This window comes from Quercus lobata, chromosome 8, assembly GCF_001633185.2.
Source record: "Quercus lobata isolate SW786 chromosome 8, ValleyOak3.0 Primary Assembly, whole genome shotgun sequence".
NCBI classification, from domain to species: domain Eukaryota; kingdom Viridiplantae; phylum Streptophyta; class Magnoliopsida; order Fagales; family Fagaceae; genus Quercus; species Quercus lobata.
In genome coordinates this window covers 57,986,694-58,013,639 of record NC_044911.1, presented here as the reverse complement: position 1 = coordinate 58,013,639, position 26,946 = coordinate 57,986,694, and the positions used below count along the sequence as shown (strand labels likewise).

Here is a 26,946-nt window from a genome sequence, read left to right as displayed (position 1 = left end):
ACCTCAGTGATAATTCTTGCATTTTATCCTTTTTTTTTTAAGAATAAAACAAAATCAGTTTCATTTAGTTCAACTAGTAAAATAACATCATATTAGGTTATAGTTAACTAAACTTATCATCGAATAAGAATTCTAGGGTTTTAAGTTGTCTACACCAAAACCAATTAGTAACTAATATCTTGATTTAATGATAAAGGACAATTATCATAAAGCGGGTGACATAAGTTAAAATTCTATCATATCTATATAAATAAATAAAAATTAATTGTATTTATAAAAATGATAGAGTAATATCGAATTTTTAAGTTAACTAGTTTGGAAGAAAGTTTTATGTTTATGTTTAAATAAATATGATGTATTTAAATTGGTACAATGTGATTTTCCAATAATATAAGGAACCTTTTTCTTTTCTTTGATCATTTTGAGAGAGAGAGAGAGTAAATTACTAAACTTTCAAGTTATTTACTATTGCTATTCTTTTTTCTTCCATGTTGAAAGAGATAAAGCTACTGCCAATACCAATAGAGGTGGTGGAGACTAGAGACCCAATTAAAACTCTCCATTTTTGTCAATACTAGTGGATAGTAGAATCTTATAGACCAACTTTCTTCCAATTTGAGACAAATGTGAGGTTTTAGAACTGCTTAGTTTATACCTTTAGATAATTCTATTTTAAAAAGACATTTAGATCTAAGAGATAAAATAAAAGGTTTTGATTATTTAAAAAGAAAAAAAATTTGACACTCAAGACTGAAAATGTGATTGATCATGCATGTCAAGAAAACGACTTTCTGTCAGCATTGAATTATTTAGAAATCTTACCTAAGCACTATCATTAATTTTTGACTTAAAAGTAAATGGTTCAAGAAATGTTGAATCATATGAGGGGGAAAAAAGTAAAATAAAATGAATCCTTTTTATCGGCAATTCTGACTTTCAAAGAAGAAATTGGCGTTAAATAAACCAACCTTAAGCAAAATTCATGATCCTTTACAGTCTAGAAATTCACACTTTCATGAAAGCCAATGTAACCCAACTTTGCCGAAACTGATATTTGCTAAAATTGAATAAAGAAGACATGCCCTAGGTGTGAAATTGAGAATAAAAGAGCCAGAAAGAGTTCAATAAGGAAGATAGGGGATCACATCTCATCAATTGTATTACCATGACTCATCATCATAATATGTTGAACACAAAGACTTATGGGTCACCTTCACCGAAAAAATAATAATAATAATCACCATAATTCAGCAATGAGGTCCCTCTGGGATTCATTATGCATTAGGGCCCAGCATTTTCGTTAGGAATGCACTCAATTCAACTTTGAAAGTCTTTTTCAATACCCTAAACTGTCAAGCAAGACAACAGTGCAGAAGGGGTAAGAAAAGATGGAGCCGTGGAGATTAGTTTTGTGTCATTATGAAACTTTTTATCTTCATGACTTTAGTTTGTGTGAAGTTGTTGTTATCCTCAAGCAAGTCCTACCTTGGACTTGGATTTCTAAAACTAGAAGGAGACCCTTGAACTTGGCATTACTCTAGGTTTTTGCAATACCCAATATATGAGGGTTTGGTCAGCTAGTGTAAACTAGAAGTCTATGGAATTTAAGAGAAAATATAGCATAGAAATTGGACTATGAATATAACCCATATAAATTATCAGTAATTTATTATTCATTGTCTATATTTGGACCACGAATTCAGCGCACGTATACATCAATTTCATCATCCTCTGACAATCTTACCTAAATTGTTTGAAAATTTGGCACGTAAATTTGAAAGTATCAACCTATGTTGTCATCGTTTCTAAAGGGCTCCCTAGCTTCCTTCAGAATATCTGACTCGTGCAATAAGTGTATACCCTCTGGTATACAACATAAATGTCTCCCATAGTTATAGAACATTTTCTAGATGGATTAAAATCTTCTATATTTGCTACACAAATGCACTGAGGCTTTTCTCAATGAATATTTTAACTTTCACAAATCTATAGTGTATATTTATTTGACATGAAAAAGAATCAGATCAGGCAATAGTTTCTACGAAACAACATTTCTGGAGATGACATGGAAATTATTGTAGGATGCTCAAAATCATCCTTGGGAGAATAAAAATCTATGAGAGTTCAGAACTGTCTGCTCAGGAACTTGTAATTTTGAGATAATGATAAGATTGAAAATATTTATTTACTAACAAGTAAATTACAAAACCACAAATTACAACACCACAAGTAAATTACAACACAAAATCACTAGTGCCAGATTTGATTGATCTCACAATCAATACTGATCTCAAATTCTTTTTTAAGTCTATTAACAAGTTACACACCTCCAATGGGTATCGTGTTGAACCCACAACCAGATTTTCCAACTATTCTTATGGGAAACAAAGTGCTATTTGAGCTGAGCTCATTGGATGCAGCCTGAAACAAGTCCAGTCACCTAATCTCACAATTTAAGAATCATTGCTCATAGCATGACCCTGCACCAGTTGGAGGGCGCCGGGCATATTTATTTGTGACTGGAGCAGCTTGAACCCCACGCCTATTCAAGAGACATCTGAAGTATTGCAACCGAGGTAATGCAGTCAAGGCAATATTTCCTGTGGATATGGCATCCCTTCTGCTCCACATGCGCTCTATAGGAAACAAAGTGACCAATGGCATTCTTAAGAGCCAAAATATCCCCCAAAAAAAGTAAAACAAATTGGGGAGGAATTGCATCTCTTACTTAAGACAATCATTATGAGCTTCCAATATATTGCGAAAGCTAAAAACACGTGGAGAATCAATACAAATGAAAACATTGGATGAACTTGCTCACTCATTAAGACATTTTTGCAGAACTCAAAACAATTGTTAGTGTTGGTGTATGCATGCATCTTAGACACCAACAGTGGAGTTGCTAATCGAATTGGTTCATATTTTTCGACTACCAAATTAGTCACTACTAATTAGATTCTAACCCCCCAAAAAAAAAAAAAATTGAAAAGATCACTACCAGTTTCCTACCAAGAAAAACTTGAGGAAAAGGAAGAGAACAAGAACAAGCTTGGACCACTAGGTTTCAGGGAGGTGACTGTGCTCAATATAACTGGTATTTGTCACTTCATGTCCTAAAAATAATATAGTACAAGATATATTCATTTTTTAACCCAGGAAAATCAGTATATACCACTGAAAGAGATTGTTTTATTTCTTTTGAAAGTCCAAAACACCCCAAGAAATTACTAGTTCATTTTGTGAAAGCCTGTGTCTCCAAGTTCCTCAAGATTGTCCTAAGGTCACTAATAAGAAGAAACATAAAAAGAGATCTAAAAGGCACGCACCATTCTCCACCAGTTGCAGGTTCATAAAGAAGTTAACTCCAACAAGGCTACACAATTTCAGTGCCTAAGTCTTAACTGATTATTTATTTTCAGCAGAGACATACCTGCAGCTGCTGCAGCTCGAGGCCAGATTGTTTGCTGAACATCTGATGTATCTGCTGTCTCACCCCACATGCAAACTTCTCCACCAAGCACAAGCGCTTGCTTAGAAGTGTCATTTATTCCCTCTAGTGGCTCAGCAGTGTAAACTTCATTCCAAGGGACATCCAGATGGTCTAGATACCAAAAACCTTGATTGCTAAAAATGCATTTAAAACCCTTTGCAACAGCCTTCGGACAAACCCCAGCGCCCAACCTATAGCAACATGCAAAAGAATTTTAAGTTGACACAAATAGACATTTGGAAATGTGAAACTGCTCCAAGGAAGAGAAACCCACCAGTTATGCACTACAGTCCTTGGATTAAGGTTTTCTGCAAATGTATTGAAGGTTTCTTCCCTGAGATGTGAAAATTCAAAACTGTCATGAGTTTGGTATATATTAATAAAATGACAGAGTATTGAGGAAACATAACCATGATTTATATAATCATTTTATTGGAAAGATGTTCATTCCAATACCTAGGGAGTATACTAGAGCAACTCCTAAAGGATTACATTCTAATAACCACGAATTCTCCTTCAATAGTTGATTCTTCTATTTCCTTATGGATATTAGTAGAATAATGATCATTCTTGCTCAAGGTGTATGTAAGCTATGCATATCAATTTTTTTATTTATTACTATTTTCCATGTCTATCCTTTAGGTTGATATCCTAGAACTTTCCAGACTCAAGTAGATCCTAACACCATACCAATTGACAGGGGTCCAATTTTTTGAAATTGCTATTTCTTGAGCTTTTAGTACAAAATATTTGTAGGCATCCTTAGCAGTCATGTTCCGGTCCTGAAGCCTGCATATTAAATAGTAGACATATGGAGTGAATGTTAATCAAGGTCACATAAACACTGTACTCAATTCAGACATGGAGACATTTGATCAGGACATATTCTGAACCCAATATTTCAGTGGCCACTACCTACAAATTATTGTAGCAGATAGATAAGAAAGAGAACTAAACCAATGACTGAGAAAGTTTCAAACACACATGCCATTGATGTAACCACGGATCAGTCCACAAAATATATCAGTGGAGGTGCTAAATCAAAAAGAGTAAGATTGCTTACAAGACCTTGGTAGAACATGTCAAATATTAATCCTTTATTTTTATCAGTTGGGGGGAGAAAGGGACATGTGTGGCCCCACCGGGGGGGGGTGGGGTTTGGGGGTGTTCAGTAAGCCAGTGTCTAAAATTGAACAATTTATAAACCTAAATTTAGTTGATTCAGGGAATGAAGCATTATACCATCCAAACAGACTTCAAAATACCAGAGTTTTGCCTAGATTTGTTTCTTCTTTTCTTACAGTAATTATTTGAGGACTAAAATTTGGATGAAAAGGGTATACGAGCGACATGTAAATGCAACATCATGAATACCTAGATATAATTTGAACAAAAAGGGTCAAAATAACCACAAAAATGAGGTATCACTGTGAATCATATATTGTGTCATTTCCTTCCACCTAGATTACTTTACTGTTTCAAGCCTAATATGGCTCAACTAATTAAACTGTTTTGGACCTTAAGTCATGACATAACAAGATTTGTAACCAAAACAGTTGTAACATGTACCATTGCTTCACATGTGGAGTAGAGCTCCAGCAATCTGTCAAATAAAATGATTTGTTGTCAATAAAAATAAGAACCATAGTAGCACACAAGTAATACCAGAGAGAGAGAGAGAGTTGAAACACACAATTTCTAATCAAGCAAAGAAGTATGAACCGTATTATCAACAAGCACGTCTGGTTCATTTATGAGTTCTAACCATGCAGTCAGAATTTTTGGCCAATGTTATGACCTTTGACAAAATGAGTTACAAAGAAACCATTTCTATGAGATTTCTAGTGCCTGAGTAAGCTTTTCCATTGACCAAAAGATTAACAGGCAGATGAAGTTATTTCCAATGATTTTGAGTTTCAATGTTTAAAAGCCTCAAGACTTTCATTTCCTCTAAGATAATATTTTATGCTATAGATGGAATAGCCATAAGCTCAAGCTTGGAATAATTATGGCAGGAAAGAGAAACGCTTTTAGTCTCAGTTTGATGCAAACAGTAAAGAGTTAGAGGAAAAACAAGAGCAAATACCAAAAGATTCGACAACAGTGGTCTAGGTTCAAAGTGGGGCCTCTTGGCATCTTTCATAGGATACTTTAGTTTATATTGTCTTAGAATTACATTTCTTTAGTTTAGAAAGTTGGTTCAGTTTTCATACGTTTCACTAAGATAGGGGTAGTTTTGTAACTTCCAGTTAGTTTATATTGTCTTAGAATTACATTTCTTTAGTTTAGAAAGTTGGTTCAGTTTTCATACGTTTCACTAAGATAGGGGTAGTTTTGTAACTTCCAGTTTCATATGTGGCTGACCCTAACTAGTTTGTTGAGGATCCAAAGTAAACCCCAAAATTTTGGGAATAAGGCTTGTGTGTTGTTGTTGTTATTGTTCACTGCAATGGGCTGTTTTGGATGCTCCAAAGTCTTATCTTATGTTTTTTAAGTCCTTTTTCTATTTGGTTTGGATGTTATGTTGTAGTCATTCTAGGAAAAGGTTATTTAAGAGCCGACAACACAATAGTCTATAAAAGAGTCTTTAGTATTAAATAAAAGACATAAATAGAGAGATCAATTGAATAAAATTCCAACATCTTATTTTAAGCTTTAAAGGTGTAATTACCTTCTACCTAAATGTGATTGCTTGCTAAACCTAGGTGTGATTGCCTAGGATTTACCTTTATTTGTTTCTATTTCTATTCACTGTTTTAACACCAAACAGCAATCAACTCATTCAAGATCCAACCTTTTTATTACTTAACCTACCTAAACCATTAAACATCAAACCCTATTCAAGAAACCCTTCAAGATCTCATTAAGAACCCTAAGTTAATGCTCAATTTTGTAATGAAATGATTGGTTTCTAAGGAAAATAAATGGGAATTGAATTAATTCAAGGTAGACACCCTCTAAGAAGACGATAAAGGGGGGAGAGAATTTAAACATGAGAAAGTTGTGTCGTGTTTCTTTAATGATGAAATGCCATGGATTACATTTATTTATACAAGTTACTAGCAAGGATTATTGGCCAAAATAACCAACTAAGAGCATTTGCATCAAGTATGCTAAAATAGCATAAGACCCAAAATATGGCTCATGAAGCACAAAAATCACCCACATCAGATCATGAACCGGTTATGTTGAATAGGATTTTGCTACAGTGCTTGTCAAAATTCAGGAAATTCAGGAGGCAATGTAGCTTACTCAAAACAATTTTTTTACGTTTCTCGAGGGTGAAGGAAGAGAGTGAATGCTGGTTGTTGTGTGTGAAGCGAGAAACAATTTTAAAAAATCAAGAATATTTTGATATTTTAATGAAATAGAGTATGAAATAGATAATCAGATGTGGCATTTTGAAAATGGTTAGCTAAAATAGAAAAAGCAGGTTCTTGTTCAAAAATAGACAATAAATTTTGTATAAACTTATGTGGAGGCTCTAACAACTTGTAACCAATTCGACTCCACTTCTTGCAATCTTAACTAACTTGGCCCCGCATCTTGAAATCTTACAACTAACTAACTTGACTCTTCTTGATTCTTTACAAGGATTGCTATGTGATTACAAGAATTACACCTATGGTACACTTAATTCTTTTCAAGGATTACTATGATTACAAGAATTACACCCATAGTACACGCTTGGGCTTATTACAAATTCCTAAAGATCCTACATCAAAATTCATATCAGAACCCATTAAGGCTTTTACTGTGTCATAGTTGTCAATAATATGGAAAAGGAAAAGGCAAATCATTACTAGCATAAATTAAACCTTTTGGTGATTAAAAAAAAAAAAATTATTTCCATACATTCTTGGAATGTAAGATCATTAAAGATTTATTTTTGGGTTACTAATATTATGTCTTTTGTCAACGTAGAGATAGCAGAATCTTAGCTTGCAACAAGAAGGCCATTCAAACTCACCTGTATTAACTTCATCACCACCCAAGTGGAAGAGCTCAAAGGGGAAAATTTTTCTCATATCTGTAAAATACAAATTTTAAATTAATTAATTTAGGGAGAGGAGAACAAAAACGTACAACAACACAATATATATTGCATCAAGTATTACTTTTTATTTCTTTACCCTTTCCAAATTTTACTAAAAAAATTCCATGTTGCTGTTAAGTTCTTATGCACACATATTTACACCATGATATCATATGGTATTCCTCCACCTTTTGATCTTTGAATTATGTGGACGTCTACGAGGATAATGCAGCTAACAGCATATGAACAAACAAGGCTATTTCTTTTTATATAATATCCATATAGTATGTTTCATAATTTCATTGGGGAGGGGGGATGGACCATAAATGACTGCCTAGAAAAGGTTTTAAAGGAGCTTAACCTGTCAGAATCCCAGAAATCACATCAAAAGTAAAGTTTTTTGTGACATCAAGTGGCTCTCTACATGAAGTAGAAGGCCAAAGATCAGGATATCCAGTGCCCCTGCATTGAAAGTAGATCAACCGCTTATCAGTTTAAGGAAACAGATAAATATAAGATTACAAGTGGGAACATTCTTTATTTTTTGGTGTTTGAACTCTTGAATCTTTCCCCATGACTTTTAGGAAACAGCTTAAAGGATAATTCTGAACTCCCTGTTAGAAATCAACACTAACTCTCTTGTCTCTAGAAATTTCTAGAGTACTCTAGAAACTTCTAGAACTTCTCACACAATCTCTCTCTCTAGAAATTTCTCTCTAATTCCTGACATTTCTCTCTTGCTCTCTTTCCGGAATTCTCTCCAGGATAGTTCTCTAGAAGCTTCCTTACACTAGTGAATTTTAGCCACAAATTTATAAGGTGTCTAGAAGGTTGGAGAAAGGCATTAATTTAATGCCAATAAAAAGGAAGAAGCTAGAAGCCTCAAGTTGGTTACCTAACCAACATACATCTAGTATAAATAGATGTAGTGTGTGTGAAGTGAAGTGTGTCACAAAGCACCAAGAGAGAGATGTGTGAAGTTGTATGAGAAGGTGAAGTGTGTGCCATAGGTAGCAAGCGTGTAGAGTGAAATAGAGTCAAGAGCTAGTGTGTGTAGGTGTCTAGAAGTGAGGTGTGTGCAAGTGTATTTGGTGAGTAAGTGTTGTGTTTGCAGTGCACTAGTGTCAGTGTATGGGAGTCAAGCATTAGTGCTTGTAAAGTGTTGTAATTTAAAAAGTCAAGTTTTAAATAAAAGCTCTCTTGTTCAGTCTTTTGTTCAACAATCTAATGTCAAAGCTTCCGCTAACTCAACACTCCCAGCTCTAAGACTTGCAAGATAAGAATTTCTAGAGCAGGATTTTAATCCATGATTAAAAAATTGAAAAAAAAAAAAAAGTGTTATTAAGTATATTTTGCCATAGAAATTATGACAGAATTACAAGATGAGGGTCAGAAAGCTATAATCTTCCTATTGGTTAGGATCGGGTACTAATATACTATGCCAAATCCAAGCCTTCTTTAAGAAGATTTCTTGAGCCTAAAAAGGTTTCTTTTCCAGTCTTTGGAAACCAAGAGATTCTTAGCTTGAATATCAGATCATAATAGCAGCTTATAATAAAACAGTCAACATCAAGTTATAATTTACCATGATTCTGCATGACCAGGGATATCTATTTCTGCCATGACATTGATGCCTGTTACACACCACATAAAATAATCAAGAAAAAGAAATAAAGGCATTCTTTACCCAAGGCAATTCAACCCCTTAAATACTTATTTAGTAGCTAAAACTCGTTCTACAATTCTATGTCTATTCAGGAAAACAGTCACACTTTGTCATTCCCAACTAATCATGAGATGCCACATTTCTATTGTATAAGTTCTAGTTAAAGATGGATATTTTATGAAATTTAAAATCTGTAAAGATTGCTGTTTATGATGTATTACTCAAGCTTCAACAAACTATAAAGATATAACGCACCTCTTACTTTGGCAAAGCTTCACATCAATGGATGGAAACATGAAAAAGGAAACACATTATTAGCCTATGTCAGACTCATAAATAAAAAAGTATAAGTAATATAAATTGGAACATATAGTAGCCATGTACAAGGAATGTAAAATATACTAACAATAATAATCATCTGGTTATTCATACTATATATCAGTCTTTGATGTCCTTAATCTATCATGAAATTCGCTGCACCTCTTATGACAAATTAGTTCCATTTTTTCTTCTTTTTTTTTTCTTTTTTTCTTTTTTTTTTTTTTGCTGAAGACAAATTAAGTTCTTTGTTGAAGAGTAACATCATATGATTTGATTAACTATATACTTTCAATAAATTAAAATCAATCTGATTAGAAGATTATTAGACAAGTAACTTCAACTGATTGGAGAGCTAAAAGGAATACTTGGACAAGTTGATGAATTTATTTTAAGTTAATGAATTAGTTCAACATCTAAGACATTCCAGGTATCTTACTTGACAATCTCATACGCATCCTCAACCGTGTAACGCTCCCACTTTGTATATGAACCTTTCCACAACTTTGGATATGCAGGTACTTCAAGTGGAAATGACTCCTCGTCTATGATGTGCCAATGAAAGACATTCTACTGAATGCAATTTCCAGTATCAGAATTACATTATAAAAAAATTAAAAAAGCAAAGGATGATATAATTATCGGTCCAATTAATGAATTTAATTATGAAACACAACCTTGACAAGAATACCAAGTAACAAATCTTACAAGTTTAGCATACGACATAGATTCAATTATCTGCTTAATTACATAAATTGGAAAGTAGTGCCTCGATGTATCTGCAAAACAATACCAACAAACATGGTTACCAAGCAACATTCTAGGACACAATTTTTTTATGAATAAAGTAAACTTATTAAACAAAGGAGCAGTTAGATTACACAGGAAGTGTAACCACTAACCAACTAATCCTAACCATTTACAATCTGAAATTCAACAAATCTATGAAATCTACTAAAAATACATTCTAGGACAAAATTATAAACAAATTTCCAAAGTTTACTTTTCCTGACAAAAACTAAATGTAGCATACCCAATAGAAGCCCACGAAATGCAAATCTTGGTTTGTCCCGGATGCACCAAGGAGCCTTGTATATTTGCACTGACTTAGTTCCATAATCAAAAGAACATAATTGGCTGAATGTCTGAAATATTATAGAAACATAAGAACTAATAAGAAATGACCCATATGGATCAATACAATCACAACCTTGCACATGCATGTAAATGCAGGTGCCTACTCTAATGATAAATCATAAATCATACATTACCTCCAACGCTCGCAATGCGCCATAAACAGTATTTGCCTGCAATAAAAAGAGTATCAACATCACTAAAACTCATCACTGACCACCTAAAGTGAAAATCATAGCACCCATTTAGTCCTTCCATCCAATCTCGCCATTAGTTTTACTATTTTTCGCTTTCCAAAACAACATCAATTTCATGGACTTAGCATCATGGATTGTACGCGAAGCCAAAGCTAGAGCGTGTAATTTGTAATTCAACCTTAACACAACAAAACATTAAGCACCAAAGAAGCTAAACAAGCAAAACCACAACCTCTAACTCCTTCAAATTACCTCAATCGTCGCCTCCCCAATAATCGACTTCCCATCATTCTTCGAAACAAACAAAGTATAGCTCTCGTCCACGCCAAGTTGAAGCTGAACACAAGCAATCAAATAAAAAAACACTTTCAAATTCACACAAACTACTTAAAACATTCAATAATTTTTTCGAATTGAACCAAATTTACCTCTTCGTTATCCGAATTAACAATGATCTTCAATTTGCTAATATCATACACGGAGCTCCTTCCCGTGAATCTACTAAATATAGAGATTCCACTAGTGTGCTTGAATATGATCGCTCTGTATCTATCAAATGCGGCTCTGAGAATGGCGGAGCTGCCGCCGATTCCGGCGACGGCGAGAGATAGGTCCGGGTCGACGGAGAGCGTGTGGTTGCCGGAGGTGAATTCGGAGGGTAGAGGCCAGAGGTAGGTGAGCGCCGAGGCATCGGGTTCGGGGACCGAATTGAGAGCTAGGGTTTGTGAAACGCAGAGGGAGAAAGAGAGAATTAGGAAGAGGAAATGGGATTTGAAAGGATCGGATAACATGGTGAGTGTTGGGAGAGAAAGGGAGAGAGTGAATTTTGTGGGCTCCCAAATTGTGTAATTGGGTTTGACTAGTTTTGTGTAAAGCTGGTGAGAGTGAGATATATAGGGGAGTAGTTGAAACGTTTTGGAGTTCAGGCGTTTTAATAAGATGAATTTTTTTTTTTTTTTTTTTTAAGGAAGATAAGACAAATGTTTTTCTTTTTTTTTTAATGGAAAGTTAAGACAAATGTTTCGTTTATAAGCTACGGTGTTGATTTCTTATCTTCAAATAAGAGATTCGAGGTTGAGTTCTGTTTACATGTAAAATAAAAATAAAAAAGATCAAGCATTCAGTTTTCACTTTTATCAAAAAAAAATTAATTAGCGTTGATAAAGATAAAAGAGCAATTACTAAAAGTAGATGATGCATATATAACTAGGAGGAAGCACCCAGTGTAGATGCAATGCTGTATGTAACCAAAAAAAAAAAAAAAAAAAATTTGGTAACAAATATATATATATAAATAAAAATTGGGCTTAAACGTTGTGGTTGCGCATGTGACTTTATCAAATTGCAAAAATTTTAATAAATTTTTAGATTTTAAGAATAGATATATACATATTTTTTCGATAAATATGACAAATTAAGTAATGAAAGAAAATGGTATTTCATTTACCACTATAACAGTTGTGTTTATCTAAAATGTTATCAACAAAGCTAAAAATCAATAGAATAGAGTTACTAAGGATATAATTTAAATAAAAAATAGAGATAAAAAAACGTAAAAGAGAAAAAAAAAATAAAAGAGAGAGAAAAAAAAACGTAAAAGAAAAAAAAATCGAATTTTCAATTTTTTTTCCAATGTTTCTTTAAAAAACATAAAAGGAAAAAAAAAAAAAAAGATAAAACTTGCATTTTTTTTTTCCTACGTTTAATTTTTTTTCTATTTTTGGTGGATGAAAGCATACATACTGTTAGAGTTCCATTTGATATAAAATATAAATCCTATTAAAAATATAATTGTTAAAAAAACGTGTTATATTGCCATACAAAAAAAATAGAATTAAAAAAAGAAACGTCATATGAATAGAATCAAAGGGAAAAAAAAAAAACGTGATTGATGGTTGAGGCAATAAGGATATAAGATAGATTTTTTTTTTTTTTAAGGATATATATTTTTAGAGTCCCATTTGTTATAAAATTTAAATCTTATTGAAAATAGAATTATTAATCAACGTGTTATATTACCATACTAAAAACAAAATAGAATTATTGGTTGTAAGGAAATAGGGTATGATTTTTTTTAATTAAAACCTAATTATCAAATGTAGAAAGTTTAAAATAAATTAAAAAATCCACAAAGAACAACACAACTTTATCCTAAGAAGTGATAAAACAATAGATGAAATTAAAGTTGATAAGAACAAATAATATGTTATATTTATGTTAAAAAATCACTGTAATTAAATATAACAAATAATATGTTATATTTATCACCCTTCCTACCTATTTACAACACTATACATCTTAAATTACCAAATATCAAGCTTTTCAATTGGAAGGATCAAAATTTTCTCTAATAGTTTTTTTTTTTTGGTTTTTCTCTTGCAATAGGCCTCTGAATATTTATTTTTCCATGATTTATATTTCATTGAGTCCAAACATATTTCTTATTTTGTTATTATAACCATTTGAATGAAATCAACACTAAAACAAATGATTTAAATATCAAAATAAGAAATAAAAATTAAATTTCTTTTAAGTGTACAAGTACAATTTATTTTTTAATCTGAAATTTTGAATTAATTCTTTTTTCATTTTATTTGTTATTAAATTTAATTATATTATCAAAATATTTTTTATTTAAGCCATGCATCGTACGGACATAATACTAGTATAATAGAATGACATAATATTTGTCATTCTAGATTTTTTTTTTTTTTTTAAATTCAATGAATCATGTTAACGGATGCTGTTAAGGTAACTTTTAATAAGTCATTTTATAAAAAATATAAAAATCGTAAAAAAATTAATTATTTTTCTCTTTTTTCATAAAAATATTTCTAAAAATATTTCCTAAACCAATGTTTTTAAAGCATTGATTAATTTTTTCCTTTTCTACTGCTACTTGGTTTCCACTTGTGATTCTTGATTTTTTTTTATTAGGTAGTGATTCATGATATTGTTTCCACTTTCCAATATATCATCTGATTTTTTATATTTTTTTTTTGGGTGTTGAGGAGTTTCCATATACGTACTCCTCTAAGAGTAAAGACTAAGATTGTCCCTTTTCTTTCTAACATGATCGTTCGTTTTCATGTGTAAGCATCCTTTAGCAGATAGCACCACTCTACACCTACATTCCTTAAAGTAAAAATATTAGTGCAACTTTATTCATAATTTGTGCAATAGTAGGGTGTTAGATGTTGATATTAATTTGATGCTTATATAAATTCTTTAACATAAACATCTTAACATCTCTTTTTTGTTTTTGTCTAAAAGAAAAAGAAGAAGAATATCTTAGCATGTTAAGTGTTAATATTAATTTGACATTTTGAGATGCTAGCGCTTCAGTATAATTAAATAAAAATGTCATTATGCTGGTATGTTATAGCTATTGTGGGGGGCAAAAGACCGGAAAGCCCATGTTAATATCTACATTGGGCCAAGGGCCCAGTCAAAGGAAGAACCCCTCCTCAGCCATGGGAAGAACCCTCCTCGGCCATGGATGTAGCCAAGAATAAAGGGAGCAGCCTACTACTGGTAGTGACACTCTGGGTCATTCCATGAAATTGGGAAAGTACTAAGACAAAAAAGGACAACGGGAAGAACGGAAATATCTAAGGGAAAACTGCCATTATTACGGTGCTCCGTACCTGACATAGCCATGTCTCTCTGCCTTTACAACCACTCCCAACAACTTTGGGAATGGGCGGATGAGACAAATAGCAACGCTATGAATCTAAAAAGGTAGAGGAGGGAAAGGGGGTATAAAAAGGATAGAATAGAAGGCAAATGGGGGGGAACGCTCTGGAAATCTCTACCACCCAACGCAAACTAAAAAAGGCTCCTCGAATTGTGCCGAGGACCAATCTTCCTTGATAAACTTAGTTCATCTCAGCTTAATCGTGATGAACACCATATTAATTGCTATACGTGCACTAAAGCCTGGCTCTTCGACCCACTCTCTACAAATTTATTGTACTGGGTTTATTGGTTCAAGATCTCATACATCTTGGGTTTGGACTGAAAAACATGACCCTACAATTGGCGCTGTCTGTGGGAAGAGCTCGCGTGATAGTGAGTGCAACGGTTAATCATGGTGGGATCAAATGGAGGGGTATAAAAAGGATAGAATGGGAGGCAAATGGGGGGGGGGGGGGGGAATGCTCCGGAAATCTCTACCACCCAACGCGAACTAAAAAGGGCTCCTCGGATTGTGCCGAGGACCAATCTTCCTTGATAAACTCAATTCATCTCAGCTTGATCGTAATGAACACCATATTAACTGTTATACGTGCACTAAAACCTAAATCTTCGACTCACTCTATACAAATTTATTGTACTGGATTCACTGGTCCAAGATCCCATACATCTTAGGCTTAGGCTGAAAAATGTGACCCTACAATTTGCGTCGTCTGTGAGAAGAGCTCGCGTGATAGTGAGTGCAACGGTTAATCATGGTGGGATCAAGCTCCCATCAGCAAGAGTCCCTCGAGAGGACCATTTTGGCGGTGATGCATGCTACACGGAAGCTTCCTCATCATTTCCAAGAATACACAGTTATTGTCATAACTCAGCCTCCGCTCAGGGCCACTCTTGGACATATTGATTACGCAGAGAGGGTTGCTAAATGGGGCACAGTTCTAGGGGCTCCTGACATTAAGTATATGAACCGTACATATGTCAAAGGGCTAGTTCTCGCAGGTTTAATAGCCCGGCTCGATGAACCCCCTTGGGGAAGCTAATTACTTCATGAAAAATCTAAGTGCTAGACAAAATCAAGATCTTGCATGGTCCTTGGACTCAAACCTATGGGGAAACTAGTTACTTCAAAGAAGAATCTAAGTGCTAGACAGAACCAAGGACTTGCATGATCCTCGGACTCAAACCTAAGGGAAAACTAGTTACTTCAAAAAAGAATCCAAGTGCTAGACAGAACTAAGGTCTTGCATGGTCCTCGGACTCAAACCTATGGGGAAACTAGTTACTTCAAAGAAGAATCTAAGTGCTAGACAGAACCAAGGTCTTGCATAGTTTTCAGACTCAAACGTATAGGGAAATTAGTTACTTCATGAAAAATCTAAGTGCTAGACAAAACCAAGGTCTTGCATGGTCCTCGGACTCAAACCTATGGGAAAACTAGTTACTCCAAAGAAGAATCTAAGTGCTAGATAGAACTAAGGTCTTGCATGGTCCTCGAACTCAAACCTATGGAGAAAATGGTTACTTCAAAGAAGAATCCAAGTGTTAAACAGAACCAAGGTCTTACATGGTCCTCGAACTCAAACCTATGAGGAAACTGGTTACTTCCAAGAAGAATCTAAGTGCTAGACAGAACCAAGGTCTTGCATGATCCTCGGACTCAAACCTATGGGAAAACTAGTTACTTCAAAGAAGAATCCATGCTAAACAGAACCAAGGTTTTGCATGGTCCTTGGACTCAAACCTATGAGGAAACTAGTTACTTCAAAGAAGAATCTAAATTTTAGACAGAACCAAGGTCTTGCATGATCCTCGGACTTAAACCTAAGGGAAAACTAGTTACTTCAAAAAAGAATCCAAGTGCTAGACAGAACCAAGGTCTTGCATGGTCCTCAGACTCAAACCTATAGGGAAACTAGTTACTTCAAAGAAGAATCTAAGTGCTAGACAGAACCAAGGTCTTGCATGGTTCTCGAACTCAAACCTATGGGGAAATTAGTTACTTCATGAAAAATCTAAGTGCTAGACAGAACCAAGGTCTTGAATGGTCCTCGGACTCAAACCTACGGGAAAACTAGTTACTCCAAAAAAGAATCTAAGTGCTAGATAGAACAAAGGTCTTGCATGGTCCTCGAACTCAAACCTATGGAGAAAATGGCTACTTCAAAGAAGAATCTAAGTGTTAGATAGAATCAAAGTCTTGCATGGTCCTCGGACTCAAACCCATGGGGAAACTAGTTACTCCAAAGAAGAATCTAAGTGCTAGACAGAACTAAGGTCTTGCATGGTCCTCGAACTCAAACCTATGGAGAAAATGGTTACTTCAAAGAAGAATCCAAGTGTTAAACAAAACTAAGGTCTTGCATGGTCCTCGAACTCAAACTTATGGGGAAACTGGTTACTTCAAAGAAGAATCTAAGTGCTAGACAGAACCAAGGTCTTGCATGATCCTCGGACTCAAAACTATGGGAAAACTAGTTACTTCAAAAAAGAATCCAAGTGCTAGACAGAACCAAGGTCTTGCATGGTCCTCGGATTCAAACCTATGGGAAAACTAGTTACTTCAAAGAAGAATCTGTTAGACAAAACTAAGGTCTTGCATGATCCTCGGACTCAAACCTATGGGAAAACTAGTTACTTCAAAAAAGAATCCAAGAGCTAGACAGAATCAAGGTCTTGCATGATCCTCGGACTCAAACCTATGGGGAAACTAGTTACTTCAAAAAAGAATCTAAGTACTAGACAGAACCAAGGTCTTGCATGGTTCTCGGACTCAAACCTATGGGGAAATTAGTTACTTCATGAAAAATCTAAGTGCTAGACAAAACCAAGGTCTTGCATGGTCCTCGGACTCAAACCTACGGGAAAACTAGTTACTCCAAAGAAGAATCTAAGTGTTAGACAGAACAAAGGTCTTGCATGGTCCTCGAACTCAAACCTATGGAGAAAATGGTTACTTCAAAGAAGAATCCAAGTGCTAAACAGAACCAAGGTCTTGCATGGTCCTCGAACTTAAACCTATGGGGAAACTAGTTACTTCAAAGAAGAATCTAAGTGCTAGACAGAACCAAGGTCTTGCATGATCTTCAGACTCAAACCTATGGGGAAACTAGTTACTTCATGAAAAATCTAAGTGCTAGATATAACCAAGGTCTTGCATGGTCCTTGAACTCAAACCTATGGGGAAACTAGTTACTTCAAAGAAAAATCTAAGTGCTAGACAGAACCAAGATCTTGCATGATCCTCGAACTCAAACCTATGGGAAAACTAGTTACTTCAAAAAAGAATTCAAGTGTTAGACAGAACCAAGGTCTTGCATGGTCCTCGGACTCAAACCTATGGGGAAACTTGTTACTTCAAAGAAGAATCTAAGTGCTAGACAGAACCAAGGTCATGCATGGTTCTCAGACTCAAACCTATGGGGAAATTAGTTACTTCATGAAAAATCTAAGTGCTAGGCATAACCAAGGTCTTGCATGGTCCTCGAAATCAAACTTATGGGAAAACTAGTTACTCCAAAGAAGAATCTAAGTGCTAGACAGAACCAAGGTATTGCATGGTCCTCGAACTCAAACCTATGGAGAAAATGGTTACTTCAAAGAAGAATCAAAGTGTTAGATAGAACCAAGGTCTTGTAAGGTCCTCGAACTTAAACTTATGGGGAAACTAGTTACTTTAAAGAAGAATCTAAGTGCTAGACAGAACTAAGGTCTTGCATGGTTCTTGGACTCAAACCTATGAGGAAACTAGTTACTTTATGAAAAATCTAAGTGTTAGACAGAACCAAGATCTTGCATGGTCCTCGGACTCAAACTTATGGGGAAACTAGTTACTTTAAAGAAGAATCTAAGTGCTAGACAGAACCAAGGTCTTGCATGATCCTCAGACTCAAACCTATGGGGAAACTAGTTACTTCATGAAAAATCTAAGTGCTAGATATAACCAAGGTCTTGCATGGTCCTTGAACTCAAACCTATGGGGAAACTAGTTACTTCAAAGAAAAATCTAAGTGCTAGACAGAACCAAGATCTTGCATGATCCTCGAACTCAAACCTATGGGAAAACTAGTTATCTCAAAAAAGAATTCAAGTGTTAGACAGAACCAAGGTCTTGCATGGTCCTCGGACTCAAACCTATAGGGAAACTTGTTACTTCAAAGAAGAATCTAAGTGCTAGACAGAACCAAGGTCATGCATGGTTCTCAGACTCAAACCTATGGGGAAATTAGTTACTTCATGAAAAATCTAAGTGCTAGGCATAACCAAGGTCTTGCATGGTCCTCGAAATCAAACCTATGGGAAAACTAGTTACTCCAAAGAAGAATCTAAGTGCTAGACAAAACCAAGGTATTGCATGGTCCTCGAACTCAAACCTATGGAGAAAATGGTTACTTCAAAGAAGAATCGAAGTGCTAGATAGAACCAAGGTCTTGCAAGGTCCTCGAACTTAAACCTATGGGGAAACTAGTTACTTTAAAGAAGAATCTAAGTGCTAGACAGAACCAAGGTCTTGCATGGTTCTTGGACTCAAACCTATGAGGAAACTAGTTACTTTATGAAAAATCTAAGTGTTAGACAAAACCAAGATCTTGCATGGTCCTCGGACTCAAACTTATGGGGAAACTAGTTACTTTAAAGAAGAATCTAAGTGTTAGACAGAACCAAGGTCTTGCATGGTCCTCGAACTCAAACCTATGGGGAAACTAGTTACTTCAAAGAAGAATCCAAGTGCTAGACAGAACCAAGGTCTTGCATGGTCCTCGGACTCAAACCTATGGGGAAACTAGTTACTTCAAAGAAGAATTCAAGTGCTAGACAGAACCAAGGTCTTGCATGGTCCTCGGACTCAAACCTATGGGGAAACTAGTTACTTTAAAGAATAATCTAAGTGCTAGACAGAACCAAGGTCTTGCATGATCCTCGGACTCAAACCTATGGGGAAACTAGTTACTTCATGAAAAATCTAAGTGCTAGACAGAACCAAGATCTTGCATGATCCTCGGACTCAAACTTATGGGAAAACTAATTACTTCAAAGAAGAATCTAAGTGCTAGACAGAATCAAGGTCTTGCATGGTCCTCAGATTCAAACCTATGGGGAAACTAGTTACTGCAAAGAAGAATCTAAGTGCTAGATAGAATCAAGATCTTGCATGGTCCTTGAACTCAAACCTATGGGGAAACTAGTTACTTCAAAGACGAATCCGACTCTCAGACAGAACCAAGGTCTTGCATGGTCCTCTAACCTCCTGCTTTGTGGAAACCAACATGCACTGGCAACTTTCTAAGCGTTTAAGATAAATTCAATCATGCCCCAGTCCTCGGACCAAACGCCTAAAGCAAGTTAAAGCTATAAACATCATCGTAAACGTTGAAAAGAGCCTTAGTACCCGATGATCCCCTCGGACTGTTTACTTTAAATTACACGTCCTTGGGCGGTTGCAATATTCGCAATGTAGAGCGTGCAGTTGTTTTCCTGATTAGTCCTATATAGTTAACTTATTTAAAGTTAGCGGTCGCGTCCCCGTCAGTTTTGACAAATTCGGGGTGACAACTCTTTACCATCAGCGACATCAATTCTAAATGCTATTTGAAAGAAAAGATACCAATACACCCATTCATGAAACAATTATTGCAGAAAAGGAAAGGTTCGCAAAGTAAAATAAAGTCATCTTTTTATTAGATAAGGAATAAGTACATTGTACATAAAAGGACTTAGATAAGCCTATTTCAAAAGCTAACTATAAAAAGCATTCCACGGGAACGATAAATCCTCAATCTTATTCTAGCAGCAATCGAGCAAGTATGGATGGTACCGATGATAAGAGAGAAGAAGAAGTAGAGACGCCAGATCCACAATCTTGCTCCAGCAGCAATCGAGCAAGTATGGATGGTACCGATGATCAAAGAGAAGAAGAAGTAGAAACGCCAAATCCACATACTTGCTCTAGCAACAATTGTACAAGTATTGCTCTAGCAACAATCGAACAAGTATGGATGGTATCGGCGATGAGAGATCCAAATCCGCACACGCATGACACACGACGCCGGATGAAATCCAAATTTTGTAGCACCAAAAATTTAATGCGACCTACACCTGCTTCGGATTTTGGCTGAAGAAAGAGAGACTTCTTTCTTGTCCAGTCAAAAGGGAGAAATATCTTCGGCTTCTGCCCCCCTTGCCTTAACTGTGTCATTCTGAATTTCGGTGACACCCGTGGCTTCTGAAGAGGGCTTGGTTCCTTCACCCTCACCCTTATGCTTGACCATTTCACTCCCTAAATTTCAATCACTACCTTGGTGGGGCCCTTGGGAACATTTGAAGAATTAAGAGCCTAAAACTCCCACAAAGCTCAAGGATCTGCGAATAAAGAAGAACAACCCCCCCTATGTGTCTTATATAGGAGGTAAACCTGGTGGCAATCAATTCGCCCAAATCTCTAAGAAACAGTTACAAGCGAGATAAATCTCACTCAATTTCCAAAGCAGTCTTCAGCCGTTGGATTTGCTTCACCTCGTAAAAAGACCTTAATGAAAGAGCGTCTCGTTTACCAAAATGGTAGGAACGCAGCTTGGATAAACTAAAAGAATGTCTCACAACCAGGAATAATGCAAAATGGGTGCGAAAGGGCAATCATCACATTATGATCCTCCTTTCCTCCCATGGGGAAGAAAAGAAGAATCTCGAGGGGCTATTGTGGGGGGTAAAAGACCGGAAAGCCCATGTCAATATCTACATTGGGCCAAGGGCCCAGTCCAAGGAAGAACTCCTCATTGGCCATGGGAAGAACCCTTCTCGGCCATGGATGTAGCCGAGGATAAAGGGAGCAGCCTACTACTGGTAGTGACACTCCGGGTCATTCCACGGAATAGGGAAAGTACTAAGACAGAAAAGGACAACGGGAAGAATGGAAATATTTAAGAGAAAGCTGCCATTATTACGGTGCTCCGTACCTGACATAGTCATGCCTCTCTGCCTTTACAACCACTCCCAACAGTTTTGGGGATGGGTGGATGGGACAAGTAGTAGCACTATGAATCTAAAAAGGTAGAGGAGGGAAAGAGGGTATAAAAAGGATAGAATGGGAGGCAAATGGGGGGGAACACTCCGGAAATCTCTACCACCCAACGCGAACTAAAAAGGGCTCCTCGGATTATGCCAAGGACCAATCTTCCTTGATAAACTCAATTCATCTCAGCTTGATCATAATGAACACCATATTAACTGTTATACGTGCACTAAAACCTAACTCTTCAACCCACTCTCTACAAATTTATTGTACTGGGTTCACTGGTCCAAGATCCTATATATCTTGGGCTTGGGCTGAAAAACGTGACCCTACAGCTATTATTCGTTTTTCCTAACCCTACTCCACAATACTATTTAAACAAGTAAAAACTATGTATTAATCTGACCTACTATAGTATTTTTTCTGTAATCATTCATTAGTGTTCCTCAATAAAATTATACTTGTTATAAGTTTATGACCAAAACCTTGCATCGAACGGAATTTCAACTGATTCATTTTAGAATAATGTGGCCTAACATGATATTTTATTATCAATAATTAATTATTCAAAATTTCTTGTGAAATTTTGCAATATTTTTAACATGTAAAATATTGGAATATTGAAACATGTCTACTTGATACTGTAGACTAAGATTATAAATCATTTCATTATAGTCCTTGACTTGACCATATCCATCACGATGTAACATATTCTGATAGATACATTGTTGGACCATGGTGGAAAAGAGGTACAAGTTAAAATTGCTCAGACTATGGAAGACAATAAGGGCTAGTCTTTCGATGGTTAATGCATAATAATCTCGGAAGTCCTTCCATAATAAGATTCATGCACGTTGAGTGTGGGCCTTAATAAATTTATCGTGTCATTGCCAGTAACTTGGCCTCCTATAAGAGGTGTTATCATTATAGTGATTTTGGATATGAACAATAGATGAATCCATGTGTTAGTGTGGAGTTTCAAAAGTAATAACACATTGATGAACTTATTCATTAATGAATCTAATTAATGAAGTTGTTTCTTAATGAATGTAACATATTTGTTTCATGAATTGTTATTACAATAGAAAGGATTTTATAGCTAGTCATATCCTTTTTGAATATTATATATATTGTCAAGGCCACACTTGCAAGGGGTGTGAGAAGAGGAAAGAAAACTCTTATTAATCTGACCAACTGGGGAGAGCATCCTAATTGCTTGTGAGGTCCATGAATAATATAATTTAGTATGTAAATTTCTCACATCTTATTATTGATTTTTATTACATATGCACATGATATAATTGTTAATTGATAGATATATTATATTTGTTTCTCTTGAATTATAAATTATTACTTTTTAAGTATAATTCCTACCGTTCAATAGTATAATACAAAGCACAAACTAATAACTTTAAAAGAGGTGTTAAACTAATACAATGCAGAGGAATTGTTTCCTTTCAAACCTCTTACAACTTCCCAAGCAAACAAATCCACCTGCAACTTGTAGTGTTTTTATGAAAAGGTGACTCATTCCTTGTTTATACACTCGTATAGTTGTCCAACATCTTAAAAATAATAATAGCAATAATAATAATATTGAAAAAATAAAAAATAGAAGCCCTCGTATTATTGATTTACATAATTTCTATATTACTTTTCTTTTAACATATTTATTTCCTTAGTTTTTTTTTTTTTTTTGGTGTGTGTTTTCTTATTGAGCCCTTTTAATCGCTCCTAGTCTCAAGGCTATCCTTGTTATGAATTGATATGGGCACAGGGCACCCATCTACTAAGCAAACAAAGATTAACGCTCCATTTGTTTCGATATAAAATATTTTCAAGAAAAATATTTTCCAATTTTATAGTGTTTATTTTGCAGTAAAATATTTGGTCAAAAATAAAATATTTTTAGTCAACTAAATCAACTTACGCAAATTTATGTAAAATATTTTACACTTAAAATTTTGGTAAAACATTTTACATTTGCTCTCTCCCTCACACCTTGATACTTATCACTCCCTCACTCCCAGAGTCACTTTCACGCTTAAACTCTCCCTCTCAAATTTCTTTCCAAAAAACCCATCCACCTCCAATCCCTCTCTCCCACCCATCACCGGCTCCAAGATCAGAGACACCACCAACAAACTCCACTCTCTGCCAACACCTCCCATCACCGGCGAAACCTAGGTACTTTTCTATCTTTTTAGATTAGATTTCTCATTTTCTTTTCCTTTTTCTTCATCTCTAAGCCTTCTCTAGTGTTTCTTAGGTTTGATTTCTACTCCTTGCTGGAAAAACACCTCAAAATTTCATGTTTTTATTTTTGATGAATCATAATTTTTATACATGTTTGATTTCTTATCATTTTTCATATGGGTTTTTTGGTGTTGATTTGGTTGTGTGAGATTTATTTATTTCTTTGATGCTTTTGACATTAATTGTTTGATATGAGTTAGGGTTTATGATTTTTAGACCTCTTTTTTTTTTTTTTAGGGGGGGGGGTGGGGTTTATTTATGTGTAGCATTATGATGTTTGTGTGATGAAATTATTATATACTAGTTTATGATATATGTTTCAGATCCAAGATTCCTTGTTAGAATTTGAAGTAGTAGCTCTGATATGGAATTATAAATAAGTTTTATTTTATGTGATTTTATGTCTCTAATCTCTATTCAATATTAAATAGTATATCGATTTTTAAAAAAATAGTATATTGATTAAAAAAATTCAATAGTATAATACAATGCCCAAACTAATCATTTTAAAATAGTTGTTAAGCTAAGCCAATGCAGAACAATTGTTTCCTTTCAAACCTCTTACAACTTCCCAAGTAAATAAATTCACCTGCAAGTAAAATACATTGAGGCACACAATGTGCATGGGGATTTAAATCTACTACTATTAGTATTTAAATTCCTCTTAAAAAATTGTCATTCATACACCCATTAATAGTAACATATACAATTTTATATGCATTTCTCAATATTTGTCATAATTTTTTATTTTTTTAGAGAATTTCAACCTATGACGTCCGCTCATAATGATAACTCTTTATCAGCAGACCAAGACACCAATCAGTTTTTGGTATAGACGAGGATTGAACTCCAGATCTCTTATCCAACTATCAAAGACTTTACCAATTAAGCTAACTGGAACCCGCCAATATTTGTCATAATTAATCATGCACACAAAGAAAGTCTTTTATTTTAGTCATTTGATGCAAATACTATTTGACTAAGAATAATACTTTTTTTTTTGTTTACATAATATAATTTTTTTCAGTAATATTTGCTCCTGAATTTACTAAAACATCTTTATACATCCACAATATGTATATCTATTTGTTTGCAACCAATACATTTTTATACATATTAATTAATACATGTTTGTACATATATATTAGAATATGTTTATAAATAATTTGTTTATTTAGTCGTAGAATTCTACACTTAAAAAAAAAAAAGTTTTACATCTTCATTATTTGCTACAAATATAGATTTGCTGATACAAGTGAACGAAAGACAGAAGAATTCCATGTGTATTACCCTGGCCATATTAGCATGTAATTAATATATAGTTTTCAAAATTTGATATTGTAAGGACACGATCTGTAACGACCCGAAATGATATTGGATTCGCACGTAAAAAGGCCCAAACAATATCATTTATAGAGCGTAGGTTTGAAATGCTAGACCTTGGTCACAAGACGGTGGTTTTCCGTGGTGTTCATACATAATTAAATCGTGATCGCCCTAGGAGCCTTTCTCCTGGAGGCGGGCTGGGAGGCTCTGGTTTTTGGCCATTTTTCCCAGCCTCTTCCTCTGGATGCTTACCTTTTCTTTTATACTAACCTGTATCCCTTATCCAACGTCCACGTGTGGGTTCGATTTTCTAGGACTAATACTTGTCTCATCAGCCCATACCCAGAGTGGTTGGGGGTGGTTGTAAAAGCTGAAAAGTATGGTTCTGTCAGGTGCAGAGTACTGAATGGCAGTAAGGGCAGCTTTCCCTTTGTCCTTGGACGTTATACTATCCAGCGTACCCTTCTCTATTGACCTAGATATTTTAGATTTTTTCCCAAACTATTCCTATACCGTTTTTGCCCTTCCTTCCAGGGATACCTCGGATATGCCGAGGACAGAATCATCCTCGGCTGTGTCTCAAGACCATTTGGACTTTTATTACCTATCCTCGGCTCGGGCCTTGGGCCCCAATGTAAAAATGGGCCAGGGCCACAAATTATTGGACTCCACAATAGCCCCTCGAAATCCTGCTATCCGACCTCTTGGTCGGAGATGAGGGTTTCGGTAATGCCACGCCTTTATTGCGGTCTGCTTAGATCTGCCCTTCATCAATATGGGTGTCTCTTCATCTATCCAGGAAACATACCGGACTACGAGACATTCCTTTGAATTCATTCATGATGCGTTTCTGCCGCTTCATTATCTGAAACGCGCCTTTAATGATTTCCCTTTACGAGACCATTGAAATTCGACGGTTATTGATAGCGTGGGGAAGTGGAGTGAGCATATTCTCGTTTACAAATTTTCTTGAAAATTTGGAAAAATTAAATGCCTCCCGTTTTTCCCTTCATATAAGAAGGAAAGCAAGAGGTTACCTCCCTTACACAGAGACCTTTCAATCCTTTTAAAGTCTGAAAACCCTTAGCCTCCCCCAGAGTTTCCCTTATCCGCTCACTTACACCTTGAATTGTGATACGTCCAAGATAGGAGCGGGAATGAAGAGACTATACCCTTCCCAGAAATGCTACGTTCTTATGAAGCTCAAAATGGCTCGGTCAGGGCAGGGATGACAGAGACTCAAGATACTTCTCATCCTCCTTTCAGCCAGAATTCGAAGCAGGGGCTCGTCGCGTCAAAATTTTGGCGGGACTGAGCTGGGGTCACCCATTATCGGTACCAGCCGCTCTCTTATGAGCATAGCTAACATGGCACTAGCGTGTTAGGAGTCAAGACTGACGCAAGGACAAAGTATCCCTGGTTCTTCCTCTCTTCCTTCACTGGTGCCTCCTTTTGCCTCTCCTTCTTCTTCTTTCCCATCACCAGATCCATCCTAGTGCTTTTCCTTCTTCCTCTTCTTCTCCTCTTCCACCTAAGAAGGTTCTCCTCTCAATATGAGCGCCACTGGGGCAGAATTTGGAAAGATTTGGGAGCAGAGCTTACAAAGATTTCTGGTTGTTTGTTTGTCTTGTTTTTTTTTTTATTGTTTTTGTAATTCGTTTTCTATATAGGCTTCTTTAAGCTCTTCATTGTACGCTGTAATGCCTCTTTATATTAATAAAAGTCATCATGCTTTATTTCGTATATCTTATCTCTTCTTTTTGAAATGGTTATGCCATGAATAGACGTACTACCCTATGACTTCTTTTTTATTTTTGT

At 35.4% G+C, this 26,946-nt stretch overlaps 1 protein-coding gene across 1 annotated transcript; it reads right to left on the bottom strand.

Annotated features, from left to right (window-relative positions):
- Positions 1-2,149: 2,149 nt before the first annotated feature.
- On the bottom strand, positions 2,150-11,741 carry LOC115955408 (beta-hexosaminidase 1). The gene is made up of 15 exons (XM_031073526.1): positions 11,270-11,741; positions 11,094-11,177; positions 10,782-10,817; positions 10,544-10,655; positions 10,219-10,289; positions 9,950-10,080; positions 9,448-9,464; positions 9,112-9,160; positions 7,888-7,988; positions 7,461-7,520; positions 5,060-5,093; positions 4,181-4,279; positions 3,765-3,824; positions 3,431-3,681; positions 2,150-2,636 (listed from the first exon to the last, which is right to left on the bottom strand). Exons 1-15 carry the CDS (start codon positions 11,630-11,632, stop codon positions 2,461-2,463), a joined length of 1,644 nt encoding a protein of 547 aa, XP_030929386.1. The 5' UTR covers positions 11,633-11,741; the 3' UTR covers positions 2,150-2,460.
- Positions 11,742-26,946: the final 15,205 nt, after the last annotated feature.